The 23,453-nt window shown below is 36.5% G+C and overlaps 1 protein-coding gene across 1 annotated transcript; it reads left to right on the top strand.

Moving 5' to 3' along the window:
• Window positions 1-3,832: 3,832 nt before the first annotated feature.
• Window positions 3,833-21,996, top strand: LOC103715911 (synaptotagmin-5-like). The gene is made up of 13 exons (XM_039117358.1): window positions 3,833-4,011; window positions 5,821-5,931; window positions 6,024-6,068; window positions 6,242-6,362; window positions 15,069-15,190; window positions 19,470-19,571; window positions 19,658-19,732; window positions 19,815-19,894; window positions 19,984-20,134; window positions 20,214-20,444; window positions 20,871-21,167; window positions 21,241-21,354; window positions 21,627-21,996. The coding sequence occupies exons 1-13, from the start codon at window positions 3,907-3,909 to the stop codon at window positions 21,771-21,773; spliced, it is 1,701 nt and encodes a 566-aa protein (XP_038973286.1). The 5' UTR covers window positions 3,833-3,906; the 3' UTR covers window positions 21,774-21,996.
• Window positions 21,997-23,453: the final 1,457 nt, after the last annotated feature.

Below are 23,453 nucleotides of genomic sequence, written 5' to 3'. Positions count from 1 at the left end.
GACATTGGTGTTTTATTTGCCACGCAAGCACATATTAATGGAAAGGAATTTAAATGATGTTAGTCTCCCACCTTGATAAGGGAAAGTAGAGATGGACATTCAGTGAAGATTTTAAATCCCAAAAGTCAGCCTATTAGGTAAACGATTATCCTATCTTAGCTTTTCCTCGAGCTCCATTCTCTTCTCATGATTGATGCCCTCCTAAACCTTGCATTTTATCCACAAATATTTATTGCTAGGCTTGCTTGGGCACTACCTTCAACCCTACTATTTTCATGCAATCTTGTAAATTTATGTGCATATATTTGGACCTTAATTATGGGGTAAACGATCATGTATTAGTTGATTATTTAGATCCATATCACTTTATGCCATGCAGTCCTACACAAGCTCGTAAAGTATGGGTCATAACATTTGTGAATTATAACATATTGCAGATAGAAATAGACTACTTTGAGTTTTAAGTGTGTCCTCTTTAGCAAAATTAGAGCATGTGAGAAGTTAAACAAGTAGGCCAACATGAGTTTATCGGCATGGCAATAATCGCTAGAAGTATATTAAAACGCCAAAAATCTATGTCGGGCACACAAGATGTCAAGGGTCCAAATATTGATTCGAGATTATCAGCTTTACTAAAAAAATCCAATCATTTATCTCATTTGATTTCACATGTTCTGCAATCATACAATAAATTTACAAGATATATTAGTTTCTTCTTAAGTAATGAGATGATATGTAGATAAAATTTCTACTAGAATTTTTAAACTTGATCCTTTTCATTTTTTCCCATAATTCATGACTTAGCTATGGATTTAGTGATGGTTTAAGAAGTCAAAACATCATCTCATAAATAATAATTATGTAGTTACAAGTGATGAAATATATTTTTAACAATCTTAAAAAAGTCTGACACCGGACCTCTACAGCTTTAATAAACTGATCTTGCGTATTATAGCTTAAGGATGTTACTATGAACAAAGCACTTGACATGTTGGTGAGATCCTTGAATGGTTGGTTCCCATGAGGTCCCCAGCTTCTTTATAATTCCCTGCTGGTTTAAGCCAAGTTTTATATAGATTCATCCCTTGTTCTCTACGTCGTGTGGGGACCCATCCCCCAATAATTAGCCGTCTTCATGCGTCGATAAAACAAGCAGTAGTTTTCCCTTCACAAATACCCGTATGAACCTGGTGGAGGTATCCATCCATCAATCTCAAAGTGGCGTGGATGGCGATGACTTAATCAGCCAGCAAGCCGGCCTTGGAGTTGGAAAGGGTTGAATTGGGGGTTGGTATTTTAGTTTCAACATGCAATCTGGCTTAATTAAGCCAGTCCTTGCCCCACCAACTTCTCCATCCCCTACCCCAATCATAAACTAGGAATACGTTTAAGAGGTTAAATAAATGGAAAGAAATGTTTAATCAGATGGAGAATCATATAATTTCATCCTACTACATATTTCCTCTCACATTTATTTCGCATGTCTAAATATACTAAAGTAAAAATAGATGAGAGGAGAACTTATACAAAGATATTTAGAGTACATGAGATAGAGATTTATATGATTCAAGTTTTTGGATCAGGCTAAATTGGGTTCAGGTTAGGACGTCGAGCCCATTTCCGAAAAAGACAAGACTCAATCCCCATGCAAAATTGAAGTCAGGTCCAATTTTTGAACCTGACCTAACCTGCGGGTCTTCAAAGAAGGATCAGGTGGAGTCATGCATTAACTTGACCTACTTGCACCCTGTTCGAGACCAATAGCATATCCAAAGATTTTTTGTTGCGAGAGATCTTATAGGCCAACCTCGAACAAGTCTATTTGACCACTTACTATGAAGCATAATCTAGATTGGGGCTCCTTCCGGCCCTTAGAATTACCATCAACAATGGAGATGAATTGAAGTGGTTCATAAACACTTCTATCAAAAAAGTCCATTATCTCAACTCCTAATACATTATCGACTTATGTTCTCCAGCCCACGTAGTTTGTAGGAGAAAGTTTTATTGTCACAATATTATCTAAAAGATTGATGGCTAAGTGTTATGGAAATTTGGTAGAATTAGAAAATGTCATGAAAGAGGATGTAGCCATTAGTAAACTCACACTAAGAGAATCTCAGGAAAATTCTAATTTTATTCATAATATTCATTATGATGCAATACATCACATATATATAATATTTAGTGCATAATTATACAATAGAAGAAAATTTGTAAGGTAATCAATATCATGGCTTTTATAGAAATTTAAACCATGATGATTTTAGTACGAGGATCAATAATGCAACTTTTATGGATAATCAATATGAAAAATTTTATGGAAACTTAACCATTATAATTTTTGTAAGAGAATCAATACCAATAGCTATTATGGAGAATCAATATCACAACTTTCATGGAAACTCGATTAACCATGATAATTTGGTAAGAAGATTAATACTACATCTTTTATCAAAACTCAAATCATGATAAGTTTGGTAAGAGAATCAATACCACAGCTATTATGGAAAAGTAAAACGTTTATGGAAACAGAACCATGATAATTTGGTAAGAGAATCAATATTTCAGCTTTTATGGAAACACAAGCCATGATGGCGGCCTAGAAAATCTATGTTCAATCACTTAGGAGAATCAGAATTTTTGAATTCTCAAATCATGATCTAGCCCAGTTTTCTTATCAATCATTCGAGAGAAGCAGAATTCTCATATCTTGATCTAGCTTGGTTTCTTCATCAATCACTTGAGAGAATCAAGGTTCAAATTTTAAACTTTTGAATTAATGAATTTGACTTTTGAATTCTCAAATTATAATTTGTATCCATTTCCTTCTCCTCATCTCGAAGGGTGATACATGAAAAAGTAATGATTTACTGCTTTGTAGAATGGGGTGTACCTGAAGTTGATCATTCGAATGTTATGTTTAGCTATCATATTATTCCTTTCTTCCTCCTCCATCTTCATCTCCCCTAGCTCTCTGCACCTAGCTCCTTCCATTCTAATTTAATAAACATAATGGAATATAAGGTAGGGCAGAACGTCTCGTGCTTATCTCAAGGCAGGGCGGAATGGGATGGATAGAGTCAGACAAAATAGATTGGATAGATCGAGTTGGATAAAGATGTAAAAATTATTTTTTTATGCAAAACAAATAAATAAAAAAAGAATATAAAAATAAATCTTAGTATTTGACATAATATTAAACAAAATAAACATTGATGACATTCCTAAAAAAACATTGATGCATTTACAGAGGAGTTGGTGCCAACAAAAAATGCCAATTAGGTTGAGATCGATATTCGTTCTTTCTCTTTTTTGTGAGAAATTTGGATTTTGCTGCTGCCATGTGAGATAGGAAAGAGAAGAAAGAAGGATGAGATACAGAATTGAGCATTAACGGAGATGTGAAGAGATGGGTGGATCGCTTTCCTTTGTCGCCCATTCCTTGGATTACTCCTTTGAACCCCCTTGTTCGGTAGGGAATGCAAGCAACATGTAATCTTTTGATAGCGATGTGGCAGTCATCCGATGTAAATGAAATCTAGACCTCGAAACAACATCCAATCTCTATAAATAGACATTATCCGAACTCGCCACTGTTTTATCCAATCTCTACACGTGCTAAAGGCGTACGTTTTAAATCCTCCAACGGAACGCCGCCGTCTGTCCCCGGCCCCGCGTATCCTATATAGCGTACGGACAGCGAAGGTACGTCGTTTTCATACGTACGACACGTATCAGCCCCTCCGGGTCTCTCTTGTTGCCGTAAAATCTCAGTGAAATATAAAGGAGAAACGGGAGCGAAACAGGCCGCTAAAAGTTTCTCTTTTCCTCCTTCCCGGCTTCTCCTTGTCGACTTCTTGGCTTCTTTCCTTGTTGAGAGGTGTAGGAGGGTTTGGAGAAGCAATGGCGTTCTTTCTCGGGCTGGTTCTGGGGATCATCGCTGGGCTCGCGGTGTTCATCGCTTTCCGCCGCTCAGAGAAATCGCGTTCCAGGTGCCGCCGCGAACTGGTGAGCATTTCGCTCTTCTTTTGGTCCTTGTTCTTGGCGTTCTACTGCTACGGGGTTCTTTCTTAGGTTCTTGATCGATTCATTTCTCTCATGAAGATTGATGTTGGGTGAAATCATCGAGTCTTGATAAAGTGATCCCTGCTCTTAGTTGCCAATTTTTTAAGCCCGCTCGTGGTTTTGTAATCCATGCAATGATGAAAAAGAACAAATCGCTGCTTTGGTGGTTTTGATTTTAGTGCGCGTCTTTTTTTTCCCCATCTTGATGTATTTTTGGGACTAGAAGCGATCCATGTGCCGCCAAGGACTGGTAAGAATCCTACTCTTCTTTGGCTCTACCTTTTCTTCAAGAATTCTCCTTGTTTCCATGGTTCTAGTGCTGCTTCATTCTTGGTGCCTGATTTCTTATTCTTGAACAATGCTTTGCAGGCAATTGTAGCTTAGAAGTTTTCTCTGGATCGTTGTTTCCTTCTGTTTCTTGGTCAAGATTGATGTGCATCTAAATCGGCGAATATTGATAGATCAGTCCTCATTCATTCAATACTTTATTACGTGTAGTCACCAGATTTAAGTGATGTACTGATTTTTAATCCATGTAATTGATGAAAAGAGCAAATCTGTTCTCTGTTTTATTTACACTCTGATAGATTTCTCATTCCTGATGATTATGACATTTAGGATATGATGTTTGATATCCTTAAGATGTGGAGTTTGGCGGGGCAGGATTATTGGAGCGTGTCATGGCTCTAGATTTCATGTGTAGATGGGTCAAGAATCTCTGTTTAAAGGAGCTTTTTCTTTTTCTTCTTCTTTTTTTAACAATAAGGAAGAAAAGAACATTTTGGAGGAGGTCAAATGTCGCCATATAGATGATTAGGAGGTTCCTGTGTCCTCAATCATCAGATTGCTTCTTCTTCTTCTTTTTTTTTTTTTTTTTTTTTTTAAAGAGAAAATATGGGACCCCTATCAGAGTATCAGAATTTTTGATGAGCCCCAACAGCTGGAGGCCTGTACGATGTAAGCACAATATCTGGCACAATTCATTAAAAAAAAAAAAAAAGGTTTGGGTGGGCGTAGGCAGAATGCGAATGCAGGGAAGCAATGCAATTATAATCTCTTATTACACCATATATTTAGGTTTCTTGTTGTAAGCTGTTAGGACACTCTTAATTGTCACTGCCAGTTAATATGCTATAGATCATTCAAAAGAAAAGAAAAGGAGCTTGAAATTCTTTTATTTCATAATTCATCTGTTCATATGTCAGGTCATATATGTTCTTATTTATCCGTTACTTATTTATTCATTTTCCTTTGTCCTAAGGCATTTTAGAGTGTCATACATATCAGATTATCACTGACAATTTATTGTCTTATAGATATTGTTTAATATTATTATTTATAACATGCATTATTTTCTCATTTACAAATTTTGTCCCCTATTTTCTATTTTTTTAGATGCTCCTGTGTTTAAATTATTTCAAAATAATTGTGGATAATTTCAGACTGAAACCACTAAAACCAAAACCGTCGAAATGGCTGAAAGATTTTATTTTGCCTGTGAAAGGAAATTGAAATGTGAACTGAGACTGAAATCATGTAGCACATGGAGTGGAGATTAGTTGTCCATACAAGATCATTTTCTAGAAACTTATTGAAAGGCATGATCGATATCGCGCGCTTGTTCTTGTCAGATATTCTACCCAACAGAAGTTAGAATGTTGCTTGTCTGATTTGGTTCCAATGACAGAAGAGTATAGCTGTGTTATTGCAGCTTCTAGAACTGAGAGGAAGTATGTTTATTTCTTGATGCAGGCTGATATCGTCGCAGCCTCTGCAAGGATGACACTTGAAGATTCGAGGAAGATTCTTCCTGGAGAATTTTTCCCGTCATGGGTAGTTTTCTCACACCGCCAGAAGTTAAGTTGATTCTGTTTTTTTTCACAATTGTGATTTTTTATCTGCCACCACTATTTCAGTGTATATTGATATTGATTTTGTTCTTCTTGCAGTTGAAATGGCTAAACCAGGAGCTGATAAAAATCTGGCCTTATGTTAATGAGGTACTCCCCTGTCTTCTCTTGCAGCTTCAGATTTCTATAACCTTTTAATAGTAATTTCTCTCAGACATCATTATGTCTTGCTACTTGTAGCTGGGATAATTAATGTATTCTTGACAAGGGAACTTGTCTGCATGTATGACAATATACTTGTGTTTGTTTTATCGTTGTTACAGGCGACATCTGAGCTGATAAGAATTTCAGTTGAGCCAATTCTTGAACAATATAGACCTGCCATCATAAATTCCCTCAAGTTTTCAAAGCTAACTCTTGGTACTGTTGCTCCTCAGTTGACAGGTGGGGTTTTTAACCCATAGTTAGCTCATTCAATTTCGTACCCTCTGATGCAAATTCTTTGACAAATTTTACATAGAGTAAGCCTTATGCACAGGTACGAATTATTAAATGTGAATCTTGGTCTAGTATAGTGTATAGCAACAAATGCATATCCATGTTTGAAACTTAACAGCATTGTGTAATGAAATTTCTCGAGAAAAAGAATTGCATTGTAACTTTGATCCTTGCATTTGATGTATTGTAGTTTTGGATATGGCGGGATTTACAACTTTTTCATCTAACCAGTTTGAATCAGTCTTAGAGGCAGATGTATGCAAATTTTCTACCTGACTGAAGTTTTCAAGGGTATAATTGTTTAAGTTGCATATCCTCTGTGCCTAACTGAATTCTTTAAATGCATCCTGACATCATAAATTACACTGGCAAGATCATGCTATTGATACGGTTGAATCATGAGTTAAATGTTTTCATGAACTGTGATGCTGATGAAATCATGGAACTATATGCCAAGGCATGTTTGTGTTGCACAAATATTGACAGTTGGCAAGAACCTTTGCAATAGAAACCTATATATGGGCACTAGTAGAAAATATATGTTTGGCTGAACCCTTAGGCAGACTAGATGTCAATGTAAATGTTTTGAACTGATGGCTGATGAGTCATGATCAAGATAATGCAGGAAACTCTTTTTCTTGTTATTTTTAACCTGGCCTATTTTGTTGATTAAGATCACAGCCATGATGTGGATGGACCAGAATATGATACTTCTTAGAAGTGTTTACATCATGGATAAATTTATATGGAACACTGAGGACTATCAGAACATATATTTTCCTTTTTTCTCGAGAAGTCAGGAGGAGGAACAAGACACTCCCACCAAAAAAAATATTAATAAATAGCACATATTGTTCCATTTTAGTATGCTCATTTATAACTATTGTTGATACATAAGTTATGTATTGAAGAATATATTGAAATACCAAATCGAATCGATAGGGAATCTGGACAGTTCCCCATATCAGTTTGGAACTGGGGCTGAACCACTTGGTTTGCACCGGTTCAGCCTCAATTCGCAAATCCCCCACTCCCCCCATTTCGATAGTAGAAGAGGGAGGTTTAGAAGGTATGATTGCATGATATGTTGTAGATATATGGATTTTCTACATAATGTCACCATAATGATAATTTTCATTAACTCAATAATTTTTAAAATTAAAAACATACTTTTGGGCTAAAAATTTAAAAAATAAAATAATTATCAAAAAAATTATAAAATTAGTAGAATGATTAGAGTGTGCATGCTTCTTCTATAAAAATTTGGTGTCAATTTATTTCAGTTTGAATATGACCATGTGCATCGTGACATAGGCCCAAATTTAAATTTCAAAAATAAGTAATGTTTTGTGTATAATCATCACTTGAGAAAAATTTATATAGCATCTTTGGTAGGATGCTACACAATCCGAAGTTAAATTAATTTTTTAATATTTGATATTAAAATATTATTCTTAAATACAAAATTAATTAAAATATTTAAATAATAATAAAAAAATAGTATTATGTATGGATAATTTAGAACTATTTTTGAGGTAGAAAAATGATTTTCTGCATTATAGTGAAAATTCACTATTTTTTAAAAAATAATTAAATAACAATGCTTTGAGATAAAAATATATGTAGCATCCTTGTTAGGATTCTACATTACTCTGAATTTAAGTAATATATATTTATAATTAAATATTAATTTATTATATAAAAATTAGTTAAAATTATTTAATTAAGCATAAAGTTATAAAAAATTGTATTATATGGAGATAATGTATAGTTATTTTTTGGGCTAATTTGGTGAAATTTTAACTACAATATAACTTCACTATTTTTAAATAATTAATTTCCTAAATATCAATTGACAAAAAAAAATTGACATGTGCTTGATAAACTTGTAGGAATGGATCCACTTAGAAAGAAAAGACCCAAAGCATGGTTGGAGCATGGGCAGATGCTTCGGACTAGCACCATTGGAGGTGTAGGTGGTGTGATATTACCAAGATGTGGTAGTAGCCCACGCCGACAGCACCGACACATTGCCAGATGATGGATCTTCAAACCCTAGCCACTGCCTCCTTTCCTTAATCAAGTGTTGGTCACCAAAATTGGGTAATCCGTGGTACAAGAAGTGCTAGGCACCAAACCAGGTGAGTTGATGTAAACCCAAGTTCAGTTCGTTTTAATGGATGGGCTCAAATTTCATGCCTGGCCTAGCCGAAACCAGCCTACCAGGCTTAAAATATAGGCCCATGCACGTCCAAAATGCTTCAAGCTCGGACTGGCCAAGTAGGTCATCTAGCATTTGAGCAGGTCTACATCAAGACGAGCCTGGATAACCAATAGTAGATGGAGAAGATTGCCAGGCATAGAGCTCAGTTTGGGCCCTCATATTATGAGTCAGGCTTTAGTTCGAGAGCCACTAAGGCAGATCCGGAGTTCAGAAGATAGAAGAACTTTTTCACGCAGAAGTGGTTGAATGACCTCATGTACATCCACTACAATCTGCCTCTATGGTTAAAGTGCATTGAACAGGAAGTGGAGCTGAAGTACAATGATCCATTTCACAATGACTTCGTGCATGATGAAGAGGATCCAATAATTGGTTGGCTTGAGGGCCACAGCAGAAGCTAGATGAGCTAGGATGGCCTTCTCGACCAGCCAGTTTCATAGACAAAGAGGCTAGGAAGTATTAGGAGCAATGGGTAGAACGACATATTCTACGCTCACTTCCAGCCAATCAACTATAAGGGTTGGGAGGGGTGAGCTGATCATCGCACAGCTTTATGTCAGAGCCACCCTTCTAGCAATTTGATTAGAATATGTTTAGGAGAGGTTATCATTGTACCTAATCTACACAGGGTGGAGGGTACAGTTAATCCTCCTAGTAAAGTCAGAGAAAGAAGATAGTTGTTTAGGTCAGCAAGAAAGGCAAAGAAAAGGCAATTGCATTTTCTTTGGAGAGACTCGAGAGAAATTAATTCACTCTGATTCAAAGACCAACGACTCATCTGATGATCAGTTTTCCAGATCATCACGCAATACCAGTGGTGATAGTTTGAGGATGATGCATATGGTGTCTAGAGAGGTAGCGAGGCATAAGGCACTACAACTTATGACTCACAAATCCTGGGTAGTCTTCGATTCATTGATGAGTCCCAATTTACTTATAACACAGGATAAGGACTGCTGTGCATGATTTGGTAGAGCCCGCAAGGATATCATTGCATGTAGGAGACGAGCACCTCATGGTTGTTGGGGTCCTGATGCTGCTGTGGTAGATGGCATCGCATGTGGAGTAGAGTCCTTGGACATATCTGGTTCTGAGTTACACATCAGCAACCTATGACCCACATGCACATGGATCGTCTGAGGTATCGTATTTAGGTGGTTACTATCCTTCGTTACCTCATCCATCTTTTGGGTCGGATTTTACTGTCGGCATCTTCAAACTGCCAGCCCAATCTCAGGCAGATGACTCCTAAGGTAACTATCTAGTGGAGACTAGGGAGGACTATCGTAATATTGACCTCTTGAAAAGTTGGTGTGAAGCTCCTTTAGAATACTTTTATGATCCTGATGTCTATAAGGCAACACCCATCAGATTCGAGACGTCGTTATGTATTTTATATTTTAAATATGTCAAAATTGATTCAAATTGTTGTATTATATGTATTATACTTATAAGTATATTGGTTGGTCTATTTCAATTATATTTCATAATAACAAGGTTAAAATTGCAAATTAGACAACAATCTCAATCAAATTTCTAAGTATGAATAAAAAAATGAGAAAATAAAAAATTTAGAAAACAAAAAAAAATAGCATACCAGTCAAATGACCGGTACGCCAACCCATGCTGCATGTAGTACGATACGAACCTATCATAGTATCGTATCGAAGCTGATCGATACCATTCCTCACCAGTTGCTGACTGGTATGGGTCTCGGTACCAGTTTGGTGAATCTTTATTGTAACTATATTGTACTGCAGTGACTGCATATTTAAATTTATGATGAATCTTAAGACATCAGGTGCAAAAGGTGTTGCACCTACTCCCACAATGTTGTATGAGTCAAGATGTTGGGCAGTTAAAAAGCTATAGGCATGTAAGTGTCATCCAAGATGAGTCTTAATTCTTCAAAGATGTTACCCACCTATTGATTGTCACTTAAATATCGTGTTTGGTCTCCATTATATGTTGGTCATACTCTTATCTTTATAATATTTTCCATCTTATTAAAAAAAAGGACGAGTCTTATAGAAAAAGCATTAACTCAAAAAAATGGGGGCTTTTGACTTTGTCATCTGATCTTCGTTATTGATCTTATGTACATTGCTAGAGTAATAGGGTATATCTAGTTGGGAAGTGGTAAAGAGGAGTTTATAGATAATAATGAACAAAGAATGACTTTTCTCATCATTATGAGGCAATTATATGGAATTTCTTAGATAACATATATCATTTTCTGGTGGAGACTAAAATTGAAGGAAAAGAATATAGAATAGCCTTCGTGGGAGCTACTTATTATCTAGTACAATGTGGATTTTATCTGTTTACACCCTATCTTGACAACTTAGATGGAGGTCATGAATAAGCACCACATAGATTAAGTTTGATAGAATCAGTGCAAATGAGAGCCACATGTCTCTTGCTGAACTGGATAAGACTTCGGTCGTGATAAATTTCACCAAGTGAGGAGGCATAGGACGAAGGATGAGGGTTTGGTCATGGTCTTGATAAGCAGGCTAAAGGCTTAGGACTTGGCAGTGATCAGTCATAATATGTAGAAATAGACCAAAATAATTGAAACGGTTCGAAACCATTCCCAAATACAAGAATTGTTTTATAGGCCAAAATAAAATAGGCGCTAATGTAAGTTATGACTGATAAGATATGATTATCAGTTTGATAGTTGGTGCAAAGCAATCATGCTAATGAACATGCATAGAGGAGGATAACTAGTATCAGTTATCAAAACTATTAGAAGTGGAGGCCAGACATAATGACAATCGTTATAGTATGCAATTATTATCTGTTAGTATAAATAAGTAGAAATTATACTTTGTAATGGACCCTTTGACATCTAATCCAATGCATTTTATCTTATCTTAGTTTTATCTACCAGTAGTTTCTACTCTAGGAGTAGTTGTAACCCTTCTACCGTAGCCCAATGCTACACCCACTACCTAATCCATCTCCTTCGAATGGTGATGTGACGGTGGCGAAAGTTTCTGAAGGTCAAAGCACCTAGACGTCATACTACTCTTTATCCTCCCTTCAATCATCATCATCATTTTTTCGGTTGATCCAATGTTGGTGGCATGCTCGTGCTCCTTTACCCTAATCTTTTGGCTTGTCACCACTCTCTTCTGGCACATTCGGATGGAATGGAAAGATTATCAATAAGGTTTGTACCACATCCGGTGGGATCTTAGGTAGTCATCATCATATTGGTTTTGATACGATACTGTGAAGTTGCCATTATGCTGTTGCAAAAGGTAATCAAGGAAGCAACTGCAGAAAAAGTAGTTGCTGTGTTAAAGCCACTTTTGGAGCGGTATGCGACATCTTTGGCTTTGATAGTAGAATGGTTTGAAAAACTTATTTCTGTGGTTGAAAGTCGATACATTAAGCCCCAGTGCATTCTAGCATGTCTTGTAGAAACCCATTCCATTTTCTTGAAGGATGAGTAGGTTTTACATGGAAGTATTGTGGTTTATGATGAACTTAAATTTGAGGCTTCAACTCATCAAGAAGTAACCGCCAAAAACTATTCGATAGAGCTCTCAGAATTCTTTAGTCTAGACAACAAAGTTGTGTATCAGGTCGAGAGAATGCATGCTTCGGTCAAGGATAACAGTTGTCCCTTTATGGATGGGCAGTAGCATTGTAGCCTTGTGGTCATAAGAGCTGGGGGCAACCCCATCAATAGGAAAAGCTATGCCTCCCATAGATATCGTGCGTATGGAGGTTTTATGCAAGGGGGCATTATCACCTTATTTTTGTGTGGAGGTGCTACAAGGTATGGAGATCGATCATTTGAATGATCAAAGCTTCTTATGTAGATTATGGACCAAGGTACGCGGTACTGACTGTACTGATGTACCGGTGGGCATCGATACCGGTATGGTACCGAACCAAACCGAGCCGAACCGGTACTGTACTGATGGGGCTAAAAGCCAAAAAAATTTTGGAGCCGGTACGGACTGGTCGGTTCGGATTGGTACCGGTTCAGTACGGGCCGGTACCGGGCCGGTACGGATCAATACCAGTTCGGTACGGGCCAGTACGGGTCGGTACCGGCCGGTACGGTTCGGTACGGGCCGATACGGGCCGATACCGGTTGGTACGATTCGATACCGAAATATGTAGCTATACCGTACCGATAGGGTTCGGTACCGGTATGTACCGGCCGGTACCGACCCGTACCGACCAGTACGGCAGACCATGTTATGGACAATATGAAACTATGAATTTTGGTGCTATACAAAAAGCCACTAGAAGATCGGAGTAGTGATAAATTCGGTGTGAAAGAGGAATAAATAAATAATATTATATTATCTAGTAAGAAAAAATTCTATAAAAGTTTCGGCTAGCAGATAATAATGCCCCACTATGCTGGGTTCCATTCTATAGGTCTTTCATAACTTTAGTTTCTTCCACTCTTCTTGGAGGACTTTGGGTTCCAATTCATAGACTTTCTAGGAATTGTCCTTCAAAGCGGATGTCGGTCAACTCTGTTTTGAAGAACTCGATCCAGCTCTTCTAATCAATGTTGAAGATCATTGGCCTAATCTGCCAGGGGATAGGCCAAACACCAAAAAAATATTGATGCTCAAGTCATTAATGGGTAGCTTACATTGAAAGAGGCATACAAGAAATACAAAGTTAGAAGGTCATGCTATTTTATTACAATCTGTTGATATAATTATACGAGTATAAGTACAAGGCTGATTGAATTGATACTTTCAAGATGCTCACTTCTCTCCTGGCCTCAGTAAGTCCTTTGTCGTCTCATCAAAGCTTTAGAATAATCTAGTAGCCTACACATCATCATCAATTGCAATGGAGGTAGACTGAGTACAATATGTAGGAATAGACCGAAGCAACTGAAACGGTCTTAGAAATATTTCTAAGTACAAGAATTGCATTATAGGCCAAAATAAAAAACCGGCTAATATAAGTCATGACCGATGAGACATTATTATCAGTTTGATAGTTTCTACCCTAAGAGTAGCTATAACTTTGTTTTCACTACCATAGTCTACTACACCCCTTTACCGTAGCCTAGTACTACACTTTTTACCCAATCTATTTTCTTCGAACGGTGGTGTGACAATAGTAAAAGTGCTTGAAGGTCAAAGCATCTAGATCTACGGTACTCTCTATCCTTCCTTCGATCACCATCATCATCTTTCCGGCTGATCCAATGCCAATAGCATGACCATGCTCATCTTCCCTTGCTATTTGGCTTGTCACCACTTTCTTCTAGCACACCTGGATGGAATCTTGCCAACAGGCCCCGTGGCATGTCCATACGAGATGGAAAGTGCACCAACACTATGTTTACTCGAACAGAAGGATATTTAACCTAAATTGTTTGGATCACAAGGGCATATAAGAAAAACACTAATTGATTCATTGAAGTCAGTAGAACATGTCAGCCTTATATTAATGCATTCTTGGATAACTAGTCTGTCATTGCCATTGTGATTACATTCAATCAGGTATGGAGATGGATGGCTGTTTTTTCATTCATGTGTCTGAAAAACGAGATTGCAATCATGTATATCTATTCATTTAATATGCTGGCCAATTCTTCAATATGCTTTTTGGCAAAAGAGAAGTGTTTAAGAGACGCAAACTCGGAATGGTGTCTATGTTAGGATGTGAGACGGCATTCTGAAGCCAAGTGGAAGAATTTTGAGTTTGTGGCTTTATAAGCTATTATGGTGGATTTTGGTTATGGATGGAAGCTCAAACTTCCAATTCTATCCCAGCTAGGTAGCAGCTTAGGATATATTGTGGAATTAGTAACTGATGAACAGGTTTCATGGCCCTCACCAGATCTGGAAGCCCCGTTGATCAGAGGATAATCATCCTTTAGCTTTTTTGGAATTATAGTCATTGTTGCAGGCTAACAGCTGTCCTGCTGCTGCCTCTGTCATGTTGTATTGTTCCAGCATTCGGATTCATACAAGGTTGCTATTTTTTCCTTGGTGCTGGATGCCTTTCTCCAAAGAGCTGATAGAGGCATGTGGCAAGCTTAATTTTGGTCTGGACTATATTCATTATTTAACTGCTTGTTCTTTTAACATAAAAACATCTTTCCAGGGATCAAAACCAATTATCTTCCCATACCATATTGCTTATATACTGCCAGTGCATAGTTTATAATTTTTTGGTTTTTTATATTGTGTTTCATGTTGGTGTAATTACCAGCCATGATAGAAGTATCTTCTATTCAACCCCCCTCTCCTACCAAAAAGAAAGAAGGCATAAAAAGATTTAGTTCTTTAGACTAAGTTGTCTATGCCATCTAATGCATATAATAGAAAAGTAATATATTTCAGAGAAACTAGACTTTCTAGAGTTTTCTTATGGATTTAAGGAGATCTGTCAGATCATGAATGTGATTTTCAGCATACTGTCTTTAGGAGTTTCAATGATTGAAGATGATCAATCTGCGATCGCCATGGAGTTCGAGTTGCAGTGGGATGGGAATCCAAATATTGTACTCGACATTCATACAAAATTAGGTGTTGCACTGCCAATACAGGTAAGCTTTCTTTACATTCAGCAAAGTGGATGAAAATCCGATATGGAAAAGATTACATCAATGTTTACATTTTATATAGAATATAACTAACAAATTACATGTTCATAGCTGTCCGAAACCATGATCCTGACCACCAAGTTTGTCAGCTTTATGAATCCTTGTACTCAGTCAAAATAAGTCCTTAGATATCTCAAAGCCTTGAAAATCTTGTTTGTCACATTGAGTGTTTCTCTGATTCTTGTTAATCTTTTGAAGTTTTGAACTACCTTTCTGTTATTACAACTTAGTCTTCTCTCCAACATCTAACCCAATAGTGACATAGTGATGGAGAACAGCTCAAAATAGTTTAGTCAGGTTCATTTATTACTAATGAGGTGTGTTGGAATGATGTAAAACTACAATGAAATCACTAACGAGGAAGTAACTAATTAATATACTTAGAATTGGTTATTGCTTCCCTGGGGCAATATTCTCATATGACATAATTACACAAGCATGAGCATATGTCTAAACAAATACTATGCATAATGTCAATACTTACAGGTTATTTATAAGGCATATTCCTAACAATTAATGATTACATATCAAGTAGAAAGACCTGATAGATAAAGAAAGCACATGGTACAATGGGTCATCTTAGAGAGATGAAGCTGCAGCATGTTGGTCATAGTCTGAGGCATTGCATGGTATTTGTGATTGACGTTAAATTTAGTGATAATGTTCTGATTCAAGCTCGTTAATGAGATGAGGGTTCCTTAGGGAAAACCCCAGAGCCATTTGTAGAAAACTTATCAATCAGATTACTGCCTAAGAATTATTTGGCATAAGTATGAGACACTAATTAGCGGGACTAGAAGAGGATCAAAAGATTTAACATGCTTATGAAAAGCTGTGGCCAAAGATTTCTCCCTAAAACTCAGGGACTAACAATTTTGAACTTTTAAAAATCACAGGTAGAAGAATGCAATTACTGTAGGCCTTTAAAAAGTTTGGGTTAAAGAATATTTAATGTCTAGAAGTTTCAAAATTGGCTCAGAATTCGAAATTTTTCAAAACATGCAAACACTCAGGTATGTAAGTATAAGGGGTGTGGATTTTTCAGTTAAATTTACCATGCAACAAGGAAAGGTGGCTTCTAGGATTTTCACCTTCATTAATGTAGACCAGGTTCCATATGAAGGGAATTAAGGATCTATGATAAATCAAAGTTGTTGTACTAGGCTTGCTTAGTTCAAACATCAGCTAGACACACAGACAAGTGGTAAGAGGTTTGCTGTTGGTTTTTCACGTAGCTGGCACATTAAAGGCAATCTGCTGGTATACCCATTCATTAGTGATTTAGTGTTCAAAACAAATATCCATAGGCAATGGCCTACACTACCACACTCATATATGTAACTCCTCAAAAGTTATTGCAGAAATTTTGCCGCCATCACATCCAAAGCAAAGGTCTTCCTAGAATTTTGTTGTTGTTCAAGCTTGAAGCAACTAGGGAGCTATTTGGAGAATAGCTCCAGCACCATGCTCCTGCTCTCTTGTCTTCATGGAACATTTTGTCATCGTATTTTCTGGTCAGAAAGTTGGGAGTCCATTAACAATTACCTATTTGTGGGCTTGAAATCCATCCACACAACTAATCCAAGTATCAGCTTCTTTTATATGGTTGTTTAGTTAAATGGCCAACAAAATATACAAAGTCATATATTGTATTGTAATACCGTCTATATAAACATATAGGCACATTTCTATGTCATGGGAATCAAAAAATTAAGTAACATATTTTTATCATAATTGTCATGATATTGACTTGGGGTTTGTTTTATGCGTGTATGCATATATATTATGTATATATATCTAAACTGAGCACCCACATTATCAAATTTTGTTCATTAAGTCATCATATCATGCAAATGTCTGCCATTATAAGATAGCATTAGTTACAATAATTGTCATGCTCCCGACCTAAGATCGCGAGTCGAGGGTCGCAGCAACTACCGTATACTCATAGGGAACCCTCCCCACAAACATGCAAGATATCTCAACACGATATCATAAATAAGCAGTGAAATAAATTTAAATAATCAATATTCAAATTTTAATTTAAATAACTAAAATCAAATTTTAATATCTCACAGAACTAACAATATTTATAAGTTCTTATATCAAACTCTAGTCAAATCTTGATCTAAATTAAAGATGTCAAATTCCGTCTCTAGTTACTCTCTCGATCATAACCCTGTGCCATCTTATTCTTCAAAATTTGAAAGACATAACTAATTCTGTTTCAAAACAAATTACCACGAATAATTACTTACAATAATAAAATACAAATTACCACGAATTAGTGTAAAGACATAACTAATTTTGTTTCAAAACACAAATCCATTAAAATCCATATCTTTTAAATATTCATAAATATATTCATAAATTTGATTTGAAACAAATCACATTCAACTCAATAGTCTTTATCGCCACGCTTATACCCTGTGGCTAGGCCAGAAATAGTACCGTACTTATACCCTACGAAGTGGGCCAGAATACTATACTTATATCCTATGAAGTGGGCCAGAATACCACATTTATACCCTGTCGTGGGGCCAAAAGTAGAACCAATGAGCTCAATAATAATCAAAGTGCTAATGCATAACCGCCAATTGGCAGGATCCAATACATAGTCAGGCTAAGAGTTCAAATCTCATATATGTTAACATTCTTTTATATATCATAATCCAATCAAAATATGCATATACAATGTAACATCAGTAAATAATATAACAATAGTCCGAAAAATATTACTCTGAATTACATATTTATTTTTCATTCAAAACACCATCTCATACAATTTATAAATCATATGTAAATTGATTAACAATTTCTTCGATGTAAAAATAATATTATATAAGTGAAGAATCTAGAAAAGGCAGATCATTACTTAACTTGGGAGCGAAATCGAACTATAGGTCTAAATAATTTCGACAATCCCTCTTAGAACCTACGACTTTGGCGAGCACTCCATTGAAATCTCCAGTGAGCATCGTGAGCTAAGACCATTGGAAATCAAGAGGAGAAGGAAAAGAAAACAACAATGGTCCAACGGTGGTGATCGAAAAATTTATCGGCGATGAGGTGGAAAGAGGTGTGGGGATCTTTAAATAGCCGTTGGAGGCTAGGTTTCCTAGCTCTCATAGAAAATCGAGATGGAGGAGGAGTCTGTCTCCTACTGTAAATCGAACAAGACTTTATCTCCTTTTTTTCGGTCTCCTACTCCAAATCAAACAAGCCTCTATTTCTTTTTTTCGGTCTTCTACTCCAAGTCGAACAGGGCTCTATCCTTTTTCTTTCATCTTCTGCTCCAACTCTTACATCTGGGACGGTCATGTGGACTAGGCTTAGTTCCTTATTAGTTAGGTTGGGTGTTACAATAACACTATAAAGTATAAACTACTAGTTTCTTATGTATATTTGTTCTATAAATTAACAACACTCAGTAAGGTAATATTGAATCTGTTGAGAATCTTAAGGAATCCATCATAGGATGGTATTAGTTATCATCAGCCAATCATTATTTCATTAATGAATACAACTGAGCTACAATTCATGATTATCGTACTATTCATAATTTAATATCATACATCATGTTTCATCATAATACATAGGATGAGCATACAAAGGAGGCAAATTCATGCACCATGCTGGGTAGTTGTCAGTATGGCAACTCTAGGATTATCAATGTCAACTAAGCTCAAATGTAGGGCATGAACATGTCAAATATCATATAGATGTTAAGAGCTGTAAGTGATACCAATACCTAGAACTCAATTGGAATTGAGAGAAAGATTTGGTGACACTCCATGGGAAAGATATTGATCCTCTTGCACTATGTTAAAAAGCCAAATATGTAAATCATGCAAAAATCAGAGAATTGACTGATGCTATACATGGAGAAAAGAAAAAATCATATTGTTTCTGCAAGTTAGCCATTATAAAATGTTTGCTCAAGTTCTTTAAGTATTAATAATAGATGATCTCATAACATTAAATCTTACGCCATAAGTCATTGAGCCTGGTTTTTAATAGTTCTAGTTCAATCTGCTTCAACTAAAGTATTTTATTGCCCTATACATCTAAGAAATTATAACAAACAGAATTATTGGTGTTATTTTCTTGTTATTATATGAAAATAAGCATGCCTCCTTGTTTGGTCCTTTGCCACAAAAATATTGTGGTACTAAGAACTAACAAATGCTCATTCTGAATCTTGATGGTCCATGTTCCATAGGTAAAAGACATCAGATTCACTGGGGTTCTCCATTTAATCTTTAAACCGCTGGTTGAAGTTTTTCCCTGCTTTGGAGCTATATCTTATTCTTTGAGAGAGAAGGTACTAGTTATTTTCCCTGCTTACTTGGCTTTGGTATTGGATATATTCTTACACGAATCTAACAATGAATTTTGTTTTATTTGCAGAAGAAGCTGGATTTCACGTTAAAGGTTATTGGTGGTGAATTGTCATCTATTCCTGGAATTTCTGGTGCTATTGAGGTTTGAGCATCCATCACCATATCCGAATCCGTACTTTAGAATATGGATTTATTTTAAATGTGCTTCATTGGCATGCATCCAGGAAACAATACGGAATGCTATTGAAGACTCTATAACATGGCCAGCACGTAAAGTTGTTCCTGTATTGCCAGGAGATTATAGGTATCATGGCATTACTGGTTTTATATCTCCCATGAAGAATAGAATATCAATCACATCTCTGAATGCTCTCTTTCACCCCTTGGGTTTAGTGACCTTGAACTGAAACCTGATGGCATATTGGAAGTAAAGCTTGTGCGAGCAAGAAATTTAACAGACAAAGACATCATAGGAAAAACAGATCCATATGCCGTGCTGTACACACGACCATTACGTGACAGAATGAAGACTAGTAAAACAATTGTAGGTCTCCATGCAGTTTTTCTCTTCCATCTTCCTAATCTTGTTTCTTCTAACTGGAAGTAACTTGTGATTCTTTCAGAGCAATAACTTGAACCCCGTCTGGAATGAGCACTTTGAATTTGTAGTTGAAGATGCAGCTACTCAGCATTTGGTAGTGAAGATTTATGATGATGATGGGTTCCAGGCATCTGAATTGATTGGTTGCGCTCAAGTGATGTTGAAGGACCTGCAGCCTGGTAAAGTGAAGGATGTTTGGTTAAAGCTTGTCAAGTATTTGGAAGTTCAAAAGGATAAGAAAGATCGGGGTCAGGTCAATTTTCATTTATAGTGTCAAATATATTCATCTATCTGTAAACATTTCTATCTATAGTGTCAAATATATTCATTTTTCGGTCAGTTTTCTCTATCTATAAACATCTCTGATAAAAGACACTTTAGTTAAATATATACTGTCAGGCTCCAAGCTTCATATATCATATGTTTAAGATGCTTTACAAAAGCAAAATAAGATACTGATATGGAATTAAACTTAATTAGACATTTAAAGCATACAATAGTTTCAAATAGAGTGAAACCAAAAATGCAGTTCAGAAAAATTTATATTGATAGCAATGTGGTATATACAGAACATGGTAAATATGCATTGTGTCTTTCTTTCATTTTGTGTGTGAATTTATATGTATTTCTCTTTGGGAAGTCTGAAAGCTTCTTTGAATAATAACCCTAGTTGCATCAGGTGCACCTGGAGCTTGTCTACTTTCCTTTTGGCATGGAGAACGAACTTTCTAATCCTTTTTCAAGCCAGTTCCATTTGACTTCTTTAGAGAGGACTCTCAAAAGTGGGATAAATGGAACAGAGGTCACTGATTTTGACAGGACGTCAATGCACCGGAAGAGGGAAGTTATTATGAGAGGAGTGCTTTCTGTGACAGTTTTATCTGCAGTGGACTTGCCTGCTATGGATATAATGGGAAAGTCTGACACTTACGTTGTGCTCAAGATGATGAAAACAAGAACAAGGAACAAAACAAGGGTACTTTGCGATCTACATGTGCCTTATTACTTGTTTTCCTTTCAAATTTGGAAATAACATGGCCTGTTCTCAGGTTGTGAACCAGAGCTTGAATCCAATCTGGAATCAGACCTTTGACTTTGTTGTTGAAGATGCACTACGTGATATGCTTATTTTGGAAGCTTGGGATCATGATATATTCATGAAGGTACCTTTTCTTCATCCTTTTAATTTATTGTACAGTTAGATGCATCATCATTTGTAAAAGACTTGGATGGAATCTACTTCTGCATTACAGCAATTAAAAGTGTTTTTAGTATGTGCTAAGAAATTTCTTGGTCAACATCTTGCTTTTTTGTGTGTGCATCCACCTAGCTGTTTACAATCATGTTTAAGAGTTGAGTCTGTTTGCTCAATTCTGAAACTAAAGTTATGCCGTTAGTTAAGCAATCATGTTAACATTTTTGTTGATCATTTTAGGACTTCATTGGGAGATGCATCATGACGCTGACGAGGGTTATGATGGAAGGGGAATATGCAGATAGTTTTCATCTTGAGGGGTCGAAAGCTGGAAAATTAAATTTGAAACTCAAATGGATGGCACAACCAATTTATCGGTATTCATAATGGATGTAAGCCATATTGATTTCCTCTTCGATGCACAGGATAGTTAACTCTTTTTATGTCTTAGGGTTTCTATATAAGGCCTCAGGCAAATTGCTATCAGAGAGGAGTAGTAAAATTGATTGCAATTGCTGTTTGTTATATCATTTATTTCATTTGGCCCTTGTTTTTCTATGGAAGCCAATTCTTTTTGTAACCATTGTATACTGTGAATGTAGAATGCAACAGCAGGAATGTTTGGTAAGTCATGATGTATAAGCACTGTAAACCTCCTGTTTTGACTTTGGAGTATCATTAGGGGATGGAGAATTGTTTCATTCTTGATATAGAAGATAAATATGTAGCTGAGAAGTGGGTGAAAAAAAAGAGAAATAGTTCTTTTAGTATTATTTGTTGCAAGGTCTTCCGTATCAGCCGGTATGGGGCAGTACGGGCCAGTACGTACCGGTACCGTCCTGAACCGGGCCAGTACATGACCGGTACGGGCCGGTATGGGACCAGTATGTGGAACCTCAAAACTCGGTCATTCAACGGAACCGGTACGGGACCAGTACAGGCCGGTACGGGACCGGCATGGGGCCGGTACCATACTGGTACCGCCCGCCACCAGTACGCCAACCGGTACCGGTACGGCAGACCTTGATTTGTTGTTTGCTTCATCTAATACTCTGGTTTCTCTTCTAACATATTTGTTTATGCTAAGAGGGGCCCTCTATTGACTCTATTTATTACTCTCGTATGGTTGCATTTTATCTATATTCAATTATTCATCAATAGATTGTTGTCCTAACTTCTTTTGTGCCTCGCTACTCGAAAGCCTGCTGCTTGGAGAGCCTTACGGTTTGGACAACTTGCTTTATCTCAATGGAACATGAGTTATATGTATAGTTTTAACCTAATCTTGGATGTTATATGGTTTACATGGATGAATCAGGTCAATAGTGCTTATTATGCTACCTTTGAGATCAAAGCGAACTTCTCTAGTGCCCCCCCAACAAATGATCCCCATGTCTCATTGGCCCTCGATGAATGATGTGCTTAAAATCTCTTAGTTTGAGGTGATATATTAGCCACATGAGTCCCTCTTTCTACAAGTTTTATAAACATCTATAGAAATGTAGACAAAAGGATCATCTAAGCTTTTTTTTACTATATAACAACCTCCCCTCCCCCTTCCCCTTGTTTTCATTGACATAGAGCTTCTAGTAATGGGATAAATTGGATACATTCCAAGCAAACCCATTTTTATTTATATTTTATTTTTAAATTTATTCCGGCCTTTATTCCAATTTGTCTTGCTAAATGTCAAAAAGGAATTCCAACAAATCTTTTTACACTTTCCATCAAATTTGAATAAAGTTATTTCGAAAAATGGCATCATAAGTTTATTCCTTTCTGTTCCTCTGATTTCATCCCCAATATGCCCCTTCTTTTCACTTTTCTCTAGTAACATTGTTCCTAAGCCAGAAAGAGTCTTGCAAGTAATAAGCGGAATACATGTTTAGATAGAAGATCTGTGGCATGATTCCATTCTTTACATGTATCGAGTGACTTCGTAGATTTTCTAAAAGACTAAAACATGTTCGTAATGTGATAAAAAAAATGAGAGGAATTCTAAAATGAATTCTAACCCTTAGTAAACCAATGTAAGGATGAAATCGGATCGGATCGGATATTAATATA

The sequence above is a fragment of the Phoenix dactylifera genome, chromosome 1 (assembly GCF_009389715.1).
Source record: "Phoenix dactylifera cultivar Barhee BC4 chromosome 1, palm_55x_up_171113_PBpolish2nd_filt_p, whole genome shotgun sequence".
NCBI classification, from domain to species: Eukaryota; Viridiplantae; Streptophyta; class Magnoliopsida; order Arecales; family Arecaceae; genus Phoenix; species Phoenix dactylifera.
Note: the sequence above shows the minus strand (reverse complement) of the source record. Positions and strands in the feature narration are given on the sequence as shown.